This window comes from Lycium barbarum, chromosome 7 (assembly GCF_019175385.1).
Source record: "Lycium barbarum isolate Lr01 chromosome 7, ASM1917538v2, whole genome shotgun sequence".
NCBI lineage: Eukaryota > Viridiplantae > Streptophyta > Magnoliopsida > Solanales > Solanaceae > Lycium > Lycium barbarum.
The window spans coordinates 59,413,898-59,431,429 of record NC_083343.1 but is presented as its reverse complement, the minus strand read 5'-3'; the positions used below and the strand labels follow the sequence as shown (position 1 = coordinate 59,431,429).

General features: G+C 40.2%; 1 protein-coding gene across 1 annotated transcript; it reads left to right on the top strand.

Annotated features, from left to right (window-relative positions):
- Positions 1 to 16,766: 16,766 nt before the first annotated feature.
- LOC132601499 (uncharacterized) lies at positions 16,767 to 17,291 on the top strand. The gene has a single exon (XM_060314584.1). It carries the CDS (start codon positions 16,767 to 16,769, stop codon positions 17,289 to 17,291), a length of 525 nt encoding a protein of 174 aa, XP_060170567.1.
- Positions 17,292 to 17,532: the final 241 nt, after the last annotated feature.

Below are 17,532 nucleotides of genomic sequence, written 5' to 3'. Positions count from 1 at the left end.
CGTTTTTGCCCCTCCAAGTCAGGTCATCCGAAAACGTTTTCTTAAAAATATTCGTTTGGAGGGCTTCCACTTTGATTTGGCCCCAGGGCCCTTCACGGGTTGTGTTTAACTTTACATATACGATTCATATAACTTTTCACATGTCTCAAAAAAAATATTGATGTGTGGGCCCCACCTCAGCTTACAAATAATTCGACGTTCGAAAATGCAGGATATAACAAAGATGTCGAAACTTACCTCATATATCACACCTCGAGATGTACCTGATCCTTTTACGATCTACCCTGTTATACCTTCCTATTTACTTTCCCTTTCATTCTTTAGCTTTACATTTCAATCATACCCCAATATTCTTACCTTATCCGACATGCATCGTTTACACCGTTACTCACCTGCGTACTTTTTGACTTCCAATATCATCTGTCACTTTCTTCTGTCGATGCTGTTCTTCAGCTGAAATCAAAGTTGAATATAAGGAATTTCATTTCCTATGGCTGGGCTCTATTGCACGATCTTAGATATGAAAGAAGTGTAACCATCCTAATTGTCCTGTAGCTTCCTGTTTATAGATGTGGTGCACAACACACCGATAAACAAGACTCTACTAGACACGGTCTGTAGACACTCCGAGGATGAACTACTCTGATACCACTTTTGTCACGACCCAACCCCGTGGGCCATGACTAGTGCCCGACCTGGACTCTCGTATACGTACCTGTTGGATATAGTCAAACTGAATCTAAGAACAATATGGAAACTTGTAAAAGAACTCCGAGTTTCATAACATCGTCATGTATATATGTCTAGATAAACTGTCTCCTGAGGAGTCACAGCTGATCAAATCATAAAATGATACGCAAGCCGACAAGGCTGCCACTACAGACGAACACCATATCATATGCAAGCCGATAAGGCTGCCACTACAGACGAACATATCCATAGCACATCGTATAGACACAGCTGAACAAAACTTATACACAACCCACACGCATGTCTACAGACCTCTAAGAGTATCAACAGTGAAATATGACGGGACATGGCCCCGTCGTACCCCTGGAAAAACATATATATATACATCAGAAGATTTGTACCAAAAGTCTAGGCTCCGGAACAACGGAGCTCTCCAAGACAGCTGACTGGAAATCCTAGGCTGGGGGATCACCGAATCAAGTGTCTGTACCAGCGGGCATGAAACGCAGCCCCCCCCCCCCCCCCCGAAGAAAGGGGGTCAGTACGAGATATGTACTGAGTATATAAAGCATGAAATACAATAAAGAGGATCATAACTAAAATAGAGATTCCCGGAAACAAGTATGACTTTTAAAATATCAATACACTTGTCTTATGAAATGAAATTCATGCATATCAATATCATATATCATGTCCGGCCCATTATGGGACTCGGTGTGTCACACCCTAATCCCAATAGGGTGTGATGGGCACCCGACCCCATATCCGGAGCCGAGCGAACCCACAGACTTTCATTTCGTACATAATCTTTCCGGACTTTTAATCAAATAGAATGTAATACACAGTAAAACTTACTGAAACCTATATATATTTTGTAGCTTTCAAGTCAAACAAATCTGTAATCATACGGACTTTATAACATGATACAAAACCACATATCGGTTGATGGAGCCGCTTACTAAACCGACATACCATACCCACGACTCTGTCTGCAAAGTCTCTAACATTAACAGAACCTTTAACACATATATTCTGACTCGGCAGTTCTCCGAGAGCAAATGGAGCTTGCCATCTTCGCTGGAACATCTTCCATAATATCTTCAACTCATCTGGGAGCACTTGCGCGGCATGAAACGCAGCCCCCGAAGAAGAGGGGGTCAGTACGGAATATGTACTGAGCATGTAAGGCATGAAGTACAGAAAATGAAGTCATAACCGAAGTAAAATGTACAGAAGGTGAGCACAATAACCAGAATACCAAAGTGTTGCATCTGACGTACAAATCACACATAAGAGGTTCCGGAAGACAAATACGGAAATCAAAATGCCAAAATGCTTTGCTTTCTTTTGAAAAACATTTCCTTCTCATACACACAGAAAATCAAACACCCAATTACCGCGGCCAAAGTCCAGCGGTCACTATCACACATACCGCGGCCAAGTACCCAGCGGTTAACATCCCAAACCCGACATACCGCGGTCAGGAGTCCAGCGGTCAATGTCACAAGTCCGGCATACCGCGGTCAGGAGTCCAGCGGTCAATGTCGCACATACCGCGGTCAGGGGTCCAGCGGTCAATGTCGCAGATACCGTGGTCAGTGGTCCAGCGGTCAATATCACATAGTGCGCAGAATAATATAACCGGCTCGGGACTTGGTGGAAGAGGTAATAATAGAATGCCAAATTTATTACTTTCCAAACATAAATCACACATGTCAGAATCAAGCATCGCACATACATACAACGTGCCCCGGTCCTTGGTGAGGGACTCGGTGAATAGATTCATGTATGCCAAAATCGTATATCAGAAAAATACAGAAGGTAAGTAGCTTATCCAGAATATCATAATACTTACTTTTCAATCACGAATGATGCATATCACAGTCATGCAAAGGGCACAGGAACATGGTCGGCACTCCCGTCTCTGGCGCCATAACACACCATACTCCAGAACATTTCATAACATGTACACGGTATCTCGGGAACCGGACATATACGACGAGAACCCGAGAACCGGACACACGGTACCCCAGGAACTGGACAAATACGACGAGAACCCGGGGACCAGTCACATCATAATCCATATACAGAGTAACCGGGAACGGACATATACCACAGTACCCCAGAACCATACACGGTAACTGGAGACGGACATATACCACAATACTCCGGAACCGAACACATCATACCCCGTATACACGGCAACCGGGGACGGACATATACCACAGTACCCCGGAGCCGGACATATCATACTTAAAAATTACATACATGGAACCCGACCCCTAGACAAGGGACTCGGCGGATCGTACGCACGATACATACCGGCCCGGAACTCGATGAAAGGGATCATAGCATATATACGAGCGGATCAGTAAGAAACTAGGTGCACATAAATTAAAATCCGATGAAATAATCGAATGTATTATCAGGATATTCATAACGGATTATTTATAACCGAACACTTATTTTGGATACTTATATCAGATTACTTGTGTCAGGATATTTCTATCAATATACTTATATCAGATTACTCATAGCAGACTCCTTATATCGAATTACATGCTCACATCAGGATATTCACATTAAGGAGCTTTCCAATGACTTATGAAACGAATCAAACGGAGTCTTAGATTCATAGACGAAGGTCTTACTTTTATATCATACAAAAATAGCTTAAGTGAGACAAACGAAGGAAGTTTCGGAACTTGTGGGCCCACCTCGGGTCAAGTCGAGCTGGCGGATATAAATTACAAACATTGGACTCTATGGAGTCATCCATGAAGGTTTCAAAGCGAGCCTATCACGTCTGTACGGGTTATGGATGTTTGAACAGTTTTCCAACAAAACTTAAGGGCTAAAATTCAATTGTGCTGAATGAATAGTATCAAAATTCAAACTCGCATTCCTATGAGCAGAATAACCTACGAGGCTCAAATCCGAATCTAGTACACCTAGGACATGCCAAGAGAATGAAAAGCAAAGCCTTACATACCTTTTGCGCTTCTTACGCTTGCCCAAACTCAATCTCCGTTTCGCCCAAAACCTACAATTGGTCATAATTACCAACTATGAGTTGCAAGCTTTTAAGAATTCAAACTTAAGCCTATATTTGTCTACCGAAATTTCGGCAGCATTTCGCCTATACCTATAGCATCCCCGAGACTTAGCTCGGCCCAATGTATCAACAACAACAACCCAACAATCCAACAACATCAATAATTATTACAAAACACAACATAGCATAACTAGTCTTCTTTCCAACATAGTGCAATAGCTTTCATCCCAACTTCACATTTTCAATTCAATAGCAACCTTCTCATATTCATTTACCAATCAAGATCGCTCCAATACAATTCGGAAACATTTTATGTCATTTTATAAAATATTCACAAAATATACAAATTTTCCACCAAAACCATAATTCATCCGAAACTTCCAATCTTCAACATACATATTCATAACATATTTCCACCTTCCAATTCATTTCCCTAATTACATAAACTACAATAAAGTTGCATATTTTCCTACAACAACTTAACAATGGATTTTCATGCCAACTTGAACCATTCTCTTTCATTTACTCCACAAGAACACAACAACACCATTAACAAGCTAAGTGAAATTAATCCATCTCCCCTTCACTACCACACCACACGGCCTCATACACACACCACACGGCCATGCACACACTCACACAAATTTCATGATTTTCATACACTTTACACATGCTACAACATTTAAATATGTCTTCCAAAGTATAAAAATGATAAAATTCTTACCTTTTCTCAATTCCTCCACTTGCCACAAAAGGTAGTTTCTTGCCAAGATAATTATGTCATCTTGAAGAGGGCCTTGAACTTGTTAAGAATTCAAGAAGAAAGGAATTCTTACATCAAAATTGGATGGCTTTGAATTTTTTTCTTTTCTTTTCTTTTCTCTCTTTCTCTTTGCCGTAGGCCTTCTTTTCCTTTTTCTCTCAATTTTTGTTCTTGAAGCTTCTTGAAAATGAAAGAATTGTGGTCCAATTTCTCATTTAATACATGGATTAATGAATTACCATGGGCTTGGGCCATATGGCCGGCCACCCTTCCATGTTGGGCCTTTGTTTTCATTTTTTTTAGCCCAATCTCTTTTGGTCCGCATTCCGTAATTCACGAAACTAATTACTGAAATTCCAATTTTACCCTTGGCCTCCCTCAACACTTCCGCATCCATATTCTTCATAAGCAACATATATATTGACTAGAATAAAAATATTGTTCTATCTCATACAAGTCACACTTATTTCAATTTATTCGAATGTTCAAAATTACGGGATATAACACGGTGAATAAGGTCGCCACATACCATCTTTGGCGTCATAATCACATCATCACACTATCACATCATCACATCATCACATCATAACACCATCACACCATCACATCATAACACCATCACATCATCACATCATAACACCATCACATCATCATATACACATATATATACCATACCCGGCCCTCTAGTGAGGGACTCGATGAACAATGCAGTGAAACTGTGCACGATAACATATCCTGGCCTGGGACTCAGTGAAAGATATATTGAGGCATGCACGAGCAGAGTAGTGAGCAACCATATGCAAACTAAATCATATCTGAGACTCAATAGAATAATCAAAATGAACCATCATTTGAAAATCAAGACAATAGTCATATCAAGTACCCTTCGAATGTCACTATGGATTATATAAAAAAAGAACTTCTGGAATCATATACACGAATCAAGACATAATGAAATAGCTTCTGGAAGTCAAGAACATTAGCCATCCTAGTGGCTCTAAGAATAGGAGCTTCTTTGGAGTCATATATATACGTCGTCTGTTTGTTTCATAAAGATCATGCCAAAAAGAAAAAAGGGTTAGCTTTACATACCTTTAACGCTTATTTAAATGTCCAACGTCTACTTCTCGAGCTCGTAGGCCTAAAATTAAGATAACATAAGCCACAGTTAGATCATCCACATCACTTACTAACCAATCCAAGTACGAATAAAACTTAACAAAATTCGGGCAGCATTTCCCCTGAAAACTTAACAATTTTCGAGATTCCAATATAGCCAAACATCAATCAAAATACCAACAACAACAACAACAACAATTTCATATCCAACTAGAATTAAATATATTCTTAAATCACATCCAAAACAGCCCAGTATACATTCGTATACCAATGCTTGTATACACTTCTATATTTTCGTATATCTATAGTATAACAACAAACACAACAACAACAACAACTACAGCCAATCCCATGATATTCCAGCCCACAAAACCATTCATAACAACCACCAAACAGCCCCAAAATATTGTCACAAAACAGCTACCGATCCATAAATCTCAATAAAACAAGAAACGAATTTATAACGCTATTTTCTCCGTTCTAATCCGTTAAAACTCTAAATGAACTTATTGACAATCAAAAAGAAACCTTAATCTTACCTTAAGTATGCAGCAACCACGTCAAAGCTCTTCTTCTTGGCTGATTTTTATCTCAAATTGAAGGCAACGCAACGTACAACACTTTTCTCTTCATGAGCTTCGGGATTCGGGGCTCGGATTTTGATCAACACTTGGTTTTTCTCTCTAAGGCTTTCCTCCCTCTCTCTGTAGAATTTTCTGAGTCTTTTTGGTCTGAAAATGAAGAGGAGAAGGCTGAAACTTCCCTTAAATTACAAGGGAAATGGGCCTGGCCCGGATTGGAATCGGGTTGGGCCCATTTCACTGCCCAGCTTGACCTTTCTGCCTTAAAACGTCCATAACTCTTTATCCCGATGTCACATACAGGCCCACGACCTATGGTTGGAAAGGTATTTAAATTATGTACAACTTTTATTTTAGGATATTTCCCAAATGTCCAAATAATGATGGGGTTATGGCCTCCCGAAGTCAGATCACTCGAAAACGTAACTTAAAAACATCTTTTTGGAGGGCTTACACTTGGATTTGGCTCAAGGGTCCTTCTTGAGTTGTGTTTAAATTCACATATATTGTCCATATAACTTATCATATGTCCTTTATAAAAATCCCATCATGTGGGCCCCTCCTCAGCTTACGGTTACGAGGGTTGTATATCTTTTAACGTATTATTCCAATCATATTGTACGAATTCCAAATATCATACTCATGCTACTACAGTAGAATTTCATTCTTTATACTTGTGATATTTTCTCCTCCTCGAGCTCACATTAAGCCGTCTGTCGCCTTAGTAACACGAAATTTTCTGGGGTGTAACAGTCTATTCGTTGTACGTTCACGGGGAAATTTCCGAGGTGTAACATTCTTCCCCCCTTTTGGAACATTCGTCCTCGAATGTTAAGTCCAATTCATAGGCCACCTGACCCACCTTGCGGATAATTCTATAGGGTCCAATGTATCTAGGACTTAGCTTCCCTTTCTTACCAAATGTCATCACCCCTTTCATTGGCTATACTTTCAAAAATACCCAATCATCAACCTGGAATTCTAAGTCTCGTCGGCGATTGTCTGCATAAGACTTTTGGTGACTTTGGGCTGTCAATAATCGATCTCGGATCACCTTAACTTTTTCCACCGCTTGTTGAATCAATTCAGGGCCTACTAATTATGCTTCTCCTATTTCGAACCATCCGACTGGGGATCTACATTTCCTCCCATATAAAGCTTCATATGGGGCCATTTGAATACTAGAATGATAGTTATTGTTGTAAGCAAAATCAATAAGGGATAAGTGATCATCCCAGCTACCACCAAAATCTAATATACATGCCCGTAGCATATCTTTCAAAGTTTGAACAGTACGCTCGGCTTGTCCATCAGTCTGTGGATGAAATGTCGTGCTAAGCTTCACTTGAGTGCCTAGACCTTCTAGGAAGGACTTCCAGAACATGGCTATAAATTGTGCCCCTCTATCTGTAATAATAGATAATGGAATACCATGAAGTCGTACAATTTCCTTGAGATATAACCTCGCATAATCTTCGGCTGAGTACGTGGTTCTAACTGGAAGAAAATGGGCTGCTTTCGTCAATCTATCCACGATCACCCATATAGAATCATACTTGCCACAGGAACGAGGTAACCCCACAATAAAATCCATGTTGATCACTTCCCATTTCAAAGTAGGGATTTCTGTTGCTTACAATAAGCCTCCTGGCTTTTGATGTTCAATCTTTACTTGTTGGCAATTTGGACATTGGACTACAAATTCTGCTATATCTCTTTTCATGCCGTTCCACTAATATATTTGTTTAAGGTCGTGATACATCTTGGTTGCACCAGGGTGAATAGAATACCGGGAACAATGTGTTTCCTCTAGAATTCCTCGGATAATTCTGCCACCTTCGGCACACATAGCCTACCTCGGTATCTAAGAATTCCATCCATAAAAACTTCAAATGGAGACTTCTCTTCCTCGTGAGATATGTCTATCTAATGGCACAGTTTAGGATCTTCATATTGTCGTTCTTTCACTTCTATATACAAAGATGAAACTGTAGGTTCGTTAATGCCAATCCCGGCACTACTCGAATCAATTACACGCACTCCAAGATTAGCTAATTGATGGAGCTCGTGATCTATCTTTTTCTTTTCCGGAGGAACTTCGCATAAACTACCCATTGATCGGCGGCTAAGCGCATTGGCTACTACATTGGCTTTTCTAGTGTGGTACAAAATATTCACATCATAATCTTTCAACAATTCTAACCACCGCTTCTGCCGCAGGTTAAGCTCCTTCTGCTTGAAAATGTACTGAAGACTTTTGTGATCTGTATAGATATCAACATGCACACCATACAAGTAATGTCTCCACATTTTCAGTGCATGAATAATCGCAACTAATTCGAGGTCCTGAGTTGGATAGTTATTTTCATGTTTCTGCAACTGCCTTGAAGCATATGCAATAACTCTACCGTGCTGCATTAAGACACATCCTAATCCAGCACCGGAAGCGTCACAATACACCACATAGCCATCTGACCCTTCTGGAAGTGTTAAGATCGGAGCTGAGGTCAATCTGTCTTTCAACTCTTGGAAGCTGCGCTCACAAGCATCATTCCATTGGAATTTAGCTGATTTCTGGGTTAGCTTCGTCAATGGGGCTGAAATAGATGAAAACCCTCTACAAATCTTCTATAATAACCTGCCAAACCCAGAAAACTACGGACTTCTGTAGGCGTTGTAGGCCTTGGCCAAGTCTTCACAACCTCAATTTTCTGAGTGCCACTCGAATGCCATCATTTGAAATAACATGGCCCAGAAATTTTACAGAATTCAGCCAAAACTCGCACTTTGAAAATTTTGCATACAATTCTCGAGCTCGAAGAACAATTCGCAAATGATCAGCATGTTCTGATTCTATGCGAGTGTATACCAAGATATCATCGATGAATACTATCACGAATAAATCCAAGAGTGGCCTGAATACATTACTCATCAAATTAATAAGCACGGCCGGAGCATTAGTTAATCAAAACGACATCACCCGGAACTCATAGTGGCCATATCTCGTCCTGAAGGCTGTTTTGGGAATATCCGCTTCTCTAACCCTCACTTGATGATAACCTGATCTCAAGTCTATTTTTGAAAACCATTTGGCACCCTGTAGCTGGTCGCACCCTGTAGCTGGTCAAATAAATCATCAATCCTCGGAAGAGGATATTTCTTCTATATCGTCACCTTGTTCAATTGCCTATAATTGATGCACATTCACAGGGACCCGTCTTTCTTTCTCACGAACAAGACTGGGGTTCCCCACGGTGATGAACTGGGTCTAATAAACCCTTTTTCGAGCAAATATTTCAACTGTACCTTTAAATCTTTCAATTCTGCCGGAGCCATTCGATACGGAGGAATAGAAATAGGCTTGGTGTCCGGCAACACATCAGTAGCAAAATCAATTTCTCTTTCTGGAGGAAGACCTGGAAGCTCATCAGGAAATACATCTGGCAATTCATTCACTACGGAACAGATTTGAAAGTTAGCGACTTTGCCTCGGTGTCATGAACTCGAACTAGATGATAAATATAGCCTTTAGCTATCATCTTCCTTGCCTTAAGGTAGGAATTAAACCTACCCTTTGGAGATGCTGTATTACCCTTCCATTCAAGCACGGGCTCTCCTGGAAATTAAAATCGCACCACTTTCGTTCGGCAATCGATATTAGCATAACATGATGCCAACCAATCCATACCCATAATTACATCGAAATCTAACATTTCCAGTTCAATTAAATCAGCTTTGGTTTGGCGATCACATATCACAATTACACAATTTTTATACACTTGTTTAGCTATAACGGGATCACCAACAGGAGTAGACACCTCAAAAGGTTTGATTGGCTCAAGTTTCACCCCAATACAACCAGCAACGTATGGAGTAATATAAGAGAATGTAGAACCCGGATCAGTCAATGCATACACATCACGGGAAAATATAGGCAACGTACCTGTAACCACATCCGGGGAGGACTCAAGATCTTGCCGTCTGGCTAAAGCATATACACGGGGTTGAGTGGCACCTAAAATAGATGCTGCCCCTCTGCCTCTACCTCGGCCTGCTGACATCTGGGGAGTCTGCCCTACCGGGTGCACTGAGGAAGAACCAGCTGCTGAACTTGTGGGCTGAACCCTACCTCTACCATACCGCGAGGGACAATCTCGCATCAAATGCCCAGTATGTCCACAAAAATAACAAGCATCCGTGTCATGATGCTATGGCCCTGAGTGCAATTTCTGGCACCGGCTACATCGTGGAACTGGTGGTCTCCTCTGACTGTAATCACCCCCAATCTGAGAACCCGAAGCTCTCGAACTCTGACCCTGTCCTGAAGGAAAAGAGTGATCAAATCCCCTATCCGCGAATCGTGGAGGCGCACTAGTCACTGACTGACCGGAATGTTGAGAATAGGTCTGCCTCGATCCCCCCCTATAATCACTGCCTGTGCCCATAGATCTAGCCCTTTTGCTTTGTCTTCTATCACTGTCGCGATAAACCCTTTGTGGTTGTTGCCGTCCCTCTAAGTTCTGGGCATGGGCTTGTATTCGGGAAATATCCATCCTTTCTTGCAAAGAGGTCGTCAAGCAGTCCTTGAATAAATGTGGCCCAAAGCCACTCACAAATCGATGTACACGATCTCCCATGTCGGCCACCATAGTCGGGGCATATCTAGCCAAGGAATTAAATTGCATGCTATACTCCTGGGCGCTCATATTTCCTTGCTTTAAATTTAGAAATCTATCCGCTCTAGCTTGGCGGACCTCGAGTGGCAAATAGTGACGGATAAAAGCATCCACAAATTCTTGCCATACAGGTGGGGACGCATTCTCTTGTCTCGAAGCTATCCAATTATTGTACCACAATACCGCTACATCTCGAAGTCTATATGAGGCCAACTCCACGGATTCAGTCTCGGAGGCATGAATAATTTTTAGGGTTCTCAACATCTCATCAATAAAGCCTTGCGGATCTTCATCCGGCTTTGACCCGAAGAACTCCGGAGGATTCAAAGTCATGAAGTCACGGGCTCTAGTACTAGCTGACCGATCACCTAGGCTCGCATTCTGCCGCTGTGCTTGTGCGGCAACCAACTGCGTCAATAGATGTATGGCCTCGGTCATTTGTTGACCCGAAGCAACTGGGGGAGGAATTGGAGCTAGAGCTCCTCCTTGTTCTCCCACATTAGGCGGGGTGAAAGAAGTATTAGTTGGGGCCTCATCATGTGACTCACCCTCTTCAATATTCATTGGAGGCTCTCTTTCTACCCGCCTCTTTGTCGTAGTCTTGCCCTTCTGGGCGGCTGTAGCTTTTCCCTTTGGCGGCATTCTGAAACCACAACACACTATTAGGGAGGATAAAATCTTATACACGGCTCTATCGCACGATCTCATAAGAAGAAAGATGGTCATTTTTCCTAAATGCCCTGTAGCCTCTTGTTTATTGATGTGGCGTGCAACACACCATAATCAAGACTCTACTAGACACGGCTCGTAGACACTTCCTAGGACTGAACCGCTCTGATACCACTTTTGTCACGACCCAGCTAGGGGCCGCGACGGGTACCCGGGGCTAACCACCGAGCACCACTCGTTCTATTACTCATTATACTCATCCGACGTTTCTTTATCAATTTTATACTAAATTTTTAAGGAAATCATCTTCCATTTCAAACATATTACTCCTTTTTTATACATAAGCCATTAGGCTATCAAAATAATATATATATATATATATATATATACATATACATGATGGTAACCTCGTGAAACCACATAACCCACACTACGTACGAGCCTCTACTGGAGTACTAGACATGTAGACGGGACAGGACCCCGTCGTGCCCACATACACAAATGAACACAAGATAATAATCAAGCACCTCTAGAACAAAGGAGTGCTTTCAATCGGCTAACAGCTCCTACGAGTCTGGCTCAAGCTCGCCTCCCTGTCTACCTGTGGGCATGAACACAGCGTCCAAAGAAAACGGACGTCAGTACGAACATTGTACTGAGTATGTAAGACAAGAATGAAATAAATATAATAGGAGGATCGTGAGCCATAAGAGAAAGATATAACCTGCAAGAGTGTCGTAAGCAAATACATTTCGTACTTATATCATATTTTACATAATCATAGTACATATGTCATCACATCACATATCTCATCACATTACAATCCTCATCGTTATCACGCGTCCGGGTAACTATCATATGCCGCCCACTAGTGGTGATCATGCCCGGCCCTCTAGGCTCGGTGTAAACATAGCAGCCCGCCTTAGCGGTGACATGCCTGGCCATTGAGGCACGGTGGAATCATATGCAGCCCGCCTTAGCGGTGACATGCCCGGCCATCTAGGCGCGGTGAAATCATATCGTCATATCGTCAATCATAATCCATCTGTTTTACACGTCTCATGAACATATCGTAATCTTATCATAGCTCGGCATTTTCATACATAACATAGGCATACTATAAGCTAGCATCATTGATCATCTTATAGACATATCATGACTTAGCATTATTTCACATTTATCAGTAGGAAGCACATTAAACTTTGAAGACAACCATAACTACATCGGGGTGACATAAGGTCGTGAACCCCTAATTATATTATGAACATTTACGAGTAGCCTGCCTCACCTTGAAGGAAATAATACATAAGGTGAGTGTGAGCAATAATATCATGAACTCTCGAATCGCTATACTTTAACTCATCACCATCACTATCATGCTCGTATGCAGTTTAGTATATTTACGGACTCATAAGCTCCATCATATAGGAGGATCATGGAAAAACTTGGAACATTCATGCCTTTGAAGGAAGGGATAAGCCTTACATACCTTTTACGTTTAACTAAGCTATCGTTCGCTTGTCCTCCTTCAATGTCACGTTTCTACCTTCAAGAGGGAATTCGCATTAACGTTAGTTAGTCGACTATAAGAACGCGCTACTATTTCTAGAGAAAATTGGACAACACTTTCTTTGTTTATACTAATTTCCCCACATTCTATGTCAACTCTCAAACGTTCATAACAACATTCTCAATATGATAGACAACACTCATCATTCATTTACAACATCCGTATTTCACAATTTGTCTTCAATTTCTCCATAATCATGGCAATGGTTCATCGTTGCATTTTTCCACATAGGACACTTATTCGATGTTCTAAATGTCATTCATAGCATTTTCATAATCACAAATTATGAATGATCATGGCTCAATTCAAACCTTTACTCAACATTGCTACTATTCACACTTTCATGACCCATTTCTTACATCCTTCTATAATCTAAGTGTTTCAACTCTTCCATACCCTAAATAACACGTAAATGCCATAAAACTTACCTTAGATGTTGTAGGAACAAGCCTTGAGTGGTATTACTCTTGTTGCACCAAAACGCTAGTTTGCTTCTCTTGAAATTTCTTAACTTGGATGAACCTTGATGAGTTTCATACACTTGATTCACTTGGATTCTTGATATTGATCTTTGATTTCCTTTGTTTTCTTGTAGATGAAGAGTGGAGAATATTCTAGAGGTTTCTAGAGAGAAGCATCGTGGAAATGAAATGAATTTAATGAGCTTGGGTCTCCTTTTAATGACTTAAAATCTAATCCGGAATAAACAGTAGTTGAAGTGCACAGTGGTCGTAAACCCATTTTACTGTCCGTATTCTAGTTTGAGGGTCGTATTTCGTGGTCGTATTTAAGTATAACAGAACCAGAAAGGTATGCTGGAGGTCATGGTGATTTACGATCATGGTTTACGGGCCGTATTTCGATTTACGATCCATATTCCATGTCGTATTTAACCATTTATCATTTGCAGAAAGTTGAAGTTTTGTAAGTTTAAATACGACAGTAGTTTACGGGCCGTATACCACTTTACGGTCCGTATTTCATTTTATGATCGACTGGGCCAAAGTGTAAATCTGCAACTTTTTCACATTTTCAGGACCTATAAGTAGTCGTTGTGGAGCATAGCCTATCTCTTATTGCAATTTCCTTTGAAATCTTACTCAGGGTCGTCAAACGTCGTCCCCTTCTTATTAAAACATCATATACTCATATTCTTTGTTAGTCTATTCGTTGTACGTTCACGGGGAAATTTCCGAGGTGTAACAAGAACACATAATCACAATAAGATAGGCAATTAGCATAGAACCAGTAAATAAGATACCTCATATCCTAATCACAGACATAAATCTATCTGTGCTATCAGCTAGTGCCCAAAGCATGGCATTCAGACCGGACTATACAATAGGAATTACTCAAATGCCCTTATAATGTCACCGGCATCCGATACAAGCGTTCATCACCTCACAAGTATCAAAACCCCCTTTCTTTACCCCGTTGTCCCCTCTTATTAGACAAATGTTAACCAACCATGACGCTTATATTAAGGTTCATAGTGTCAACATACCTGGAATAGGAGTCCGATGATCACAACGATGCCTTACCCTTTCGTAGAGCCTCCGAACGATCCCAATCTGTTCAATCATAGATTATACATAAAGGTACGAGTGAATCAATACCCATGTTACCCTGTAGAAGATTCGAATCTAGAAAGTCAACCAAAAACCTGTTCTAAACCTTGAAGATAAAAACAATAATTTCATTACAAAATCGTGTTCAATAAGGTCAGATTATTATTCTATGAAGTCATACAAATCCAATGATACACATATTACTATACTTTAAATCCGAACTCAAAAAAGTCACCCAAAATAGGATTCTGAGCCCCGAAAGGTAAAATAAAAAATTCAACCCAAAAATCGTTTACGCAACATCAGTGGAGTCTATAACCTAACTAATAACCAAATCCACCATCAACTTAATTCTTAAATTAAGAATGCCCAATTTCAATCTTAGGGTTCATATTCTCCCAAATCCCCTCCTTAAATCAAGATTTCCAACATGGAAATCCCTACATATTAATCACACTTGTGAAAATGCTCTCTACTAAGACGAAACCCCACATGCAAACCCTAATGTAAAACTAGTCGGCGCCAGAGAGATGGCCTCCACGGCTACTGGTCAGCCTCCTTAGGCGGCTGGCCAGAGCTCTAAGTAACCCATTGCTACTATGGATATGGTTCCTAATCAGGTAGCTAAACCTGATCAGCAAAGGAAGAACAACACTGATAAAAGAAAAGAAGTGGTGGTAGGTGAAGATATTGTTACTACTCAAGTCACTAAACCTTTGCAGAAATGGAAGAACACTTATCACAATAGAAGGAAATTTAATGCTAGAATTCTATCTAGTGGTAGAGTACTTGGAGATCCTGGAAATTGGAATGTGGTCAAAGATAATAGAGTTTTTGATGAACAAACACATAATTCAACAAAAGCTATAGAGGAGTAGGGTCAGCAACATGTACAGGAAGCTAATAGGGTGATTACTCAACAAAGTTGATGCCTTACAAGAAGAGGAGCAAACCACGGAGGTCTTCAATGAGATCATTGTATCTGAAAAAGATGTGAATATCAACAAGGTAGAAGGATAGGTTGTAAAGATATTTCAAGAAATTTCTGAGGTTAAGGTAGATCAAGGCTAAAAGGTGGTGAATGATGAAGAAATTAATACTAAGCAGTGGATGGAGCGTTCTTTTCTTGAAAAGGATAAAAATTAACGTTCACATCAATAGGGAGATAGAATGGAGTCTAATGATGGTACTGCTAATTTAGACTTGGTGAGGGATATTGTGTTTAAAGAAAATAAGGATTTGGCTGATACAACTAAGTCAGAAGATCAAATCAAAATAATTAAGATCTTCCAGACCCAAGCACTGAAGTTCATTCAGATGTAATTGGTCAACATAATCTGGAGGTGCATGTACAATCTATATTAGATGGAGGAAATTTTTCAAAGGGATCATACTGGGTGATTAGACAACTACAGGAGCAAGACAATGTAATAAGAAAGGAGCAAGTTAATGTATCTGAATAAATTTGTATTTCTACATCTAATTCAGAACAACCAGGAGTTAATGACAATGATGTCTTAGGTTCAAGTATTGATATTAGTTCATAAGTGCTTGTGTCTAAGGTGTGGGTAGATGAACAATCATTGATGAAAGAAGGATTTGTTCTTGATACCAGGAAAGATGGAGGATGCTAATGTGGTTAGTAGCTGGGGACAAAAATAGGAGCTTGACATTACAATAAGGAAGGAACAAGTTAATACATCAGATGAGCAGGAAATAATACAAGTTCCACAAGATCAACAAGTCACTATTTTGAGAAGAAATTCTCCCATGAAGGAGTTACATGATCTTGTGTCTCATAATATAGAAGAAGCAATGGTAGAAGAAGCCACAGTATGAAAGCTGCAGATCTCAAGTGAAGAAGAAGCTATTACTAAGGCATCTAAGAAAGCTGCAAAAGAGGCAAGTCTTTCACCAAAGTCTCAGACGAAAGGGACACGAAATACCATGAAATAAGGAAATCATGATAGACAACCTACAACTGTGATACCAAAGAGGGGTGCTGCTAAATCCAGTTTTAAATGATGGTTAAAACTCTCGTTTAGCATATTAGGTCAATAAGAACTTAGAAGGCAATGCATAAAGTGCAGATGCTTCATAAACAACACAAGTTCTTTCTGATAGCTTTAATGGAACCATTCCAACATTTTAAACGCATACAACAGCATAAGAGGAAACTTGGTATGCAGTATGCAAATTTTAACTGCAATGGTAAAATATGGTTTTTTGTTAATGATAATATAGATATGGATATTCTAGAGACTACTGAGCAACAGATCACTATCAAATTGTATTTCCATGATATGGATAAAACTATGGTAGTCAAAGTAGTCAATGCAAAATGTGATGCTACTGATAGATTAGCTCTATGGGATAGTCTGTATTGTATGTCTAATGGGATGACATCACCTTGGCTATTAGGAGGTGACTTTAATGTGATCATGAATGAGGACGAGAGGATTGGTGGGCTACTTCTTTATCCTCAGGAATATGAAGACTTTACTTTTTGTATTAATTCTTGTGAGTTGTCAGAAATTAGCTTCAAATGTAGTCCTTTTACATGGTGGAATGGAAGAACTAATAAGGAGTGTATTTTTTAAAGGCTTGATAGGAAGTTATCCATTGATCAATTTCACAATTGGTTTGGTCAGTGGAAGTTGATTATCTATCTAGGTCTGGTTTAGACCATGCCCCTATTTGCTATACTGTGGAGATTAGACACAACATTCTGTTAAACCATTCAAGCTCTTGATGTTTTTGACTGAGCATAAAAGTTTTCCTAAAGTGGTTAGACAACATTGGCATTCTGATAATACATATGATGTTTTCTATCCTTTAGGA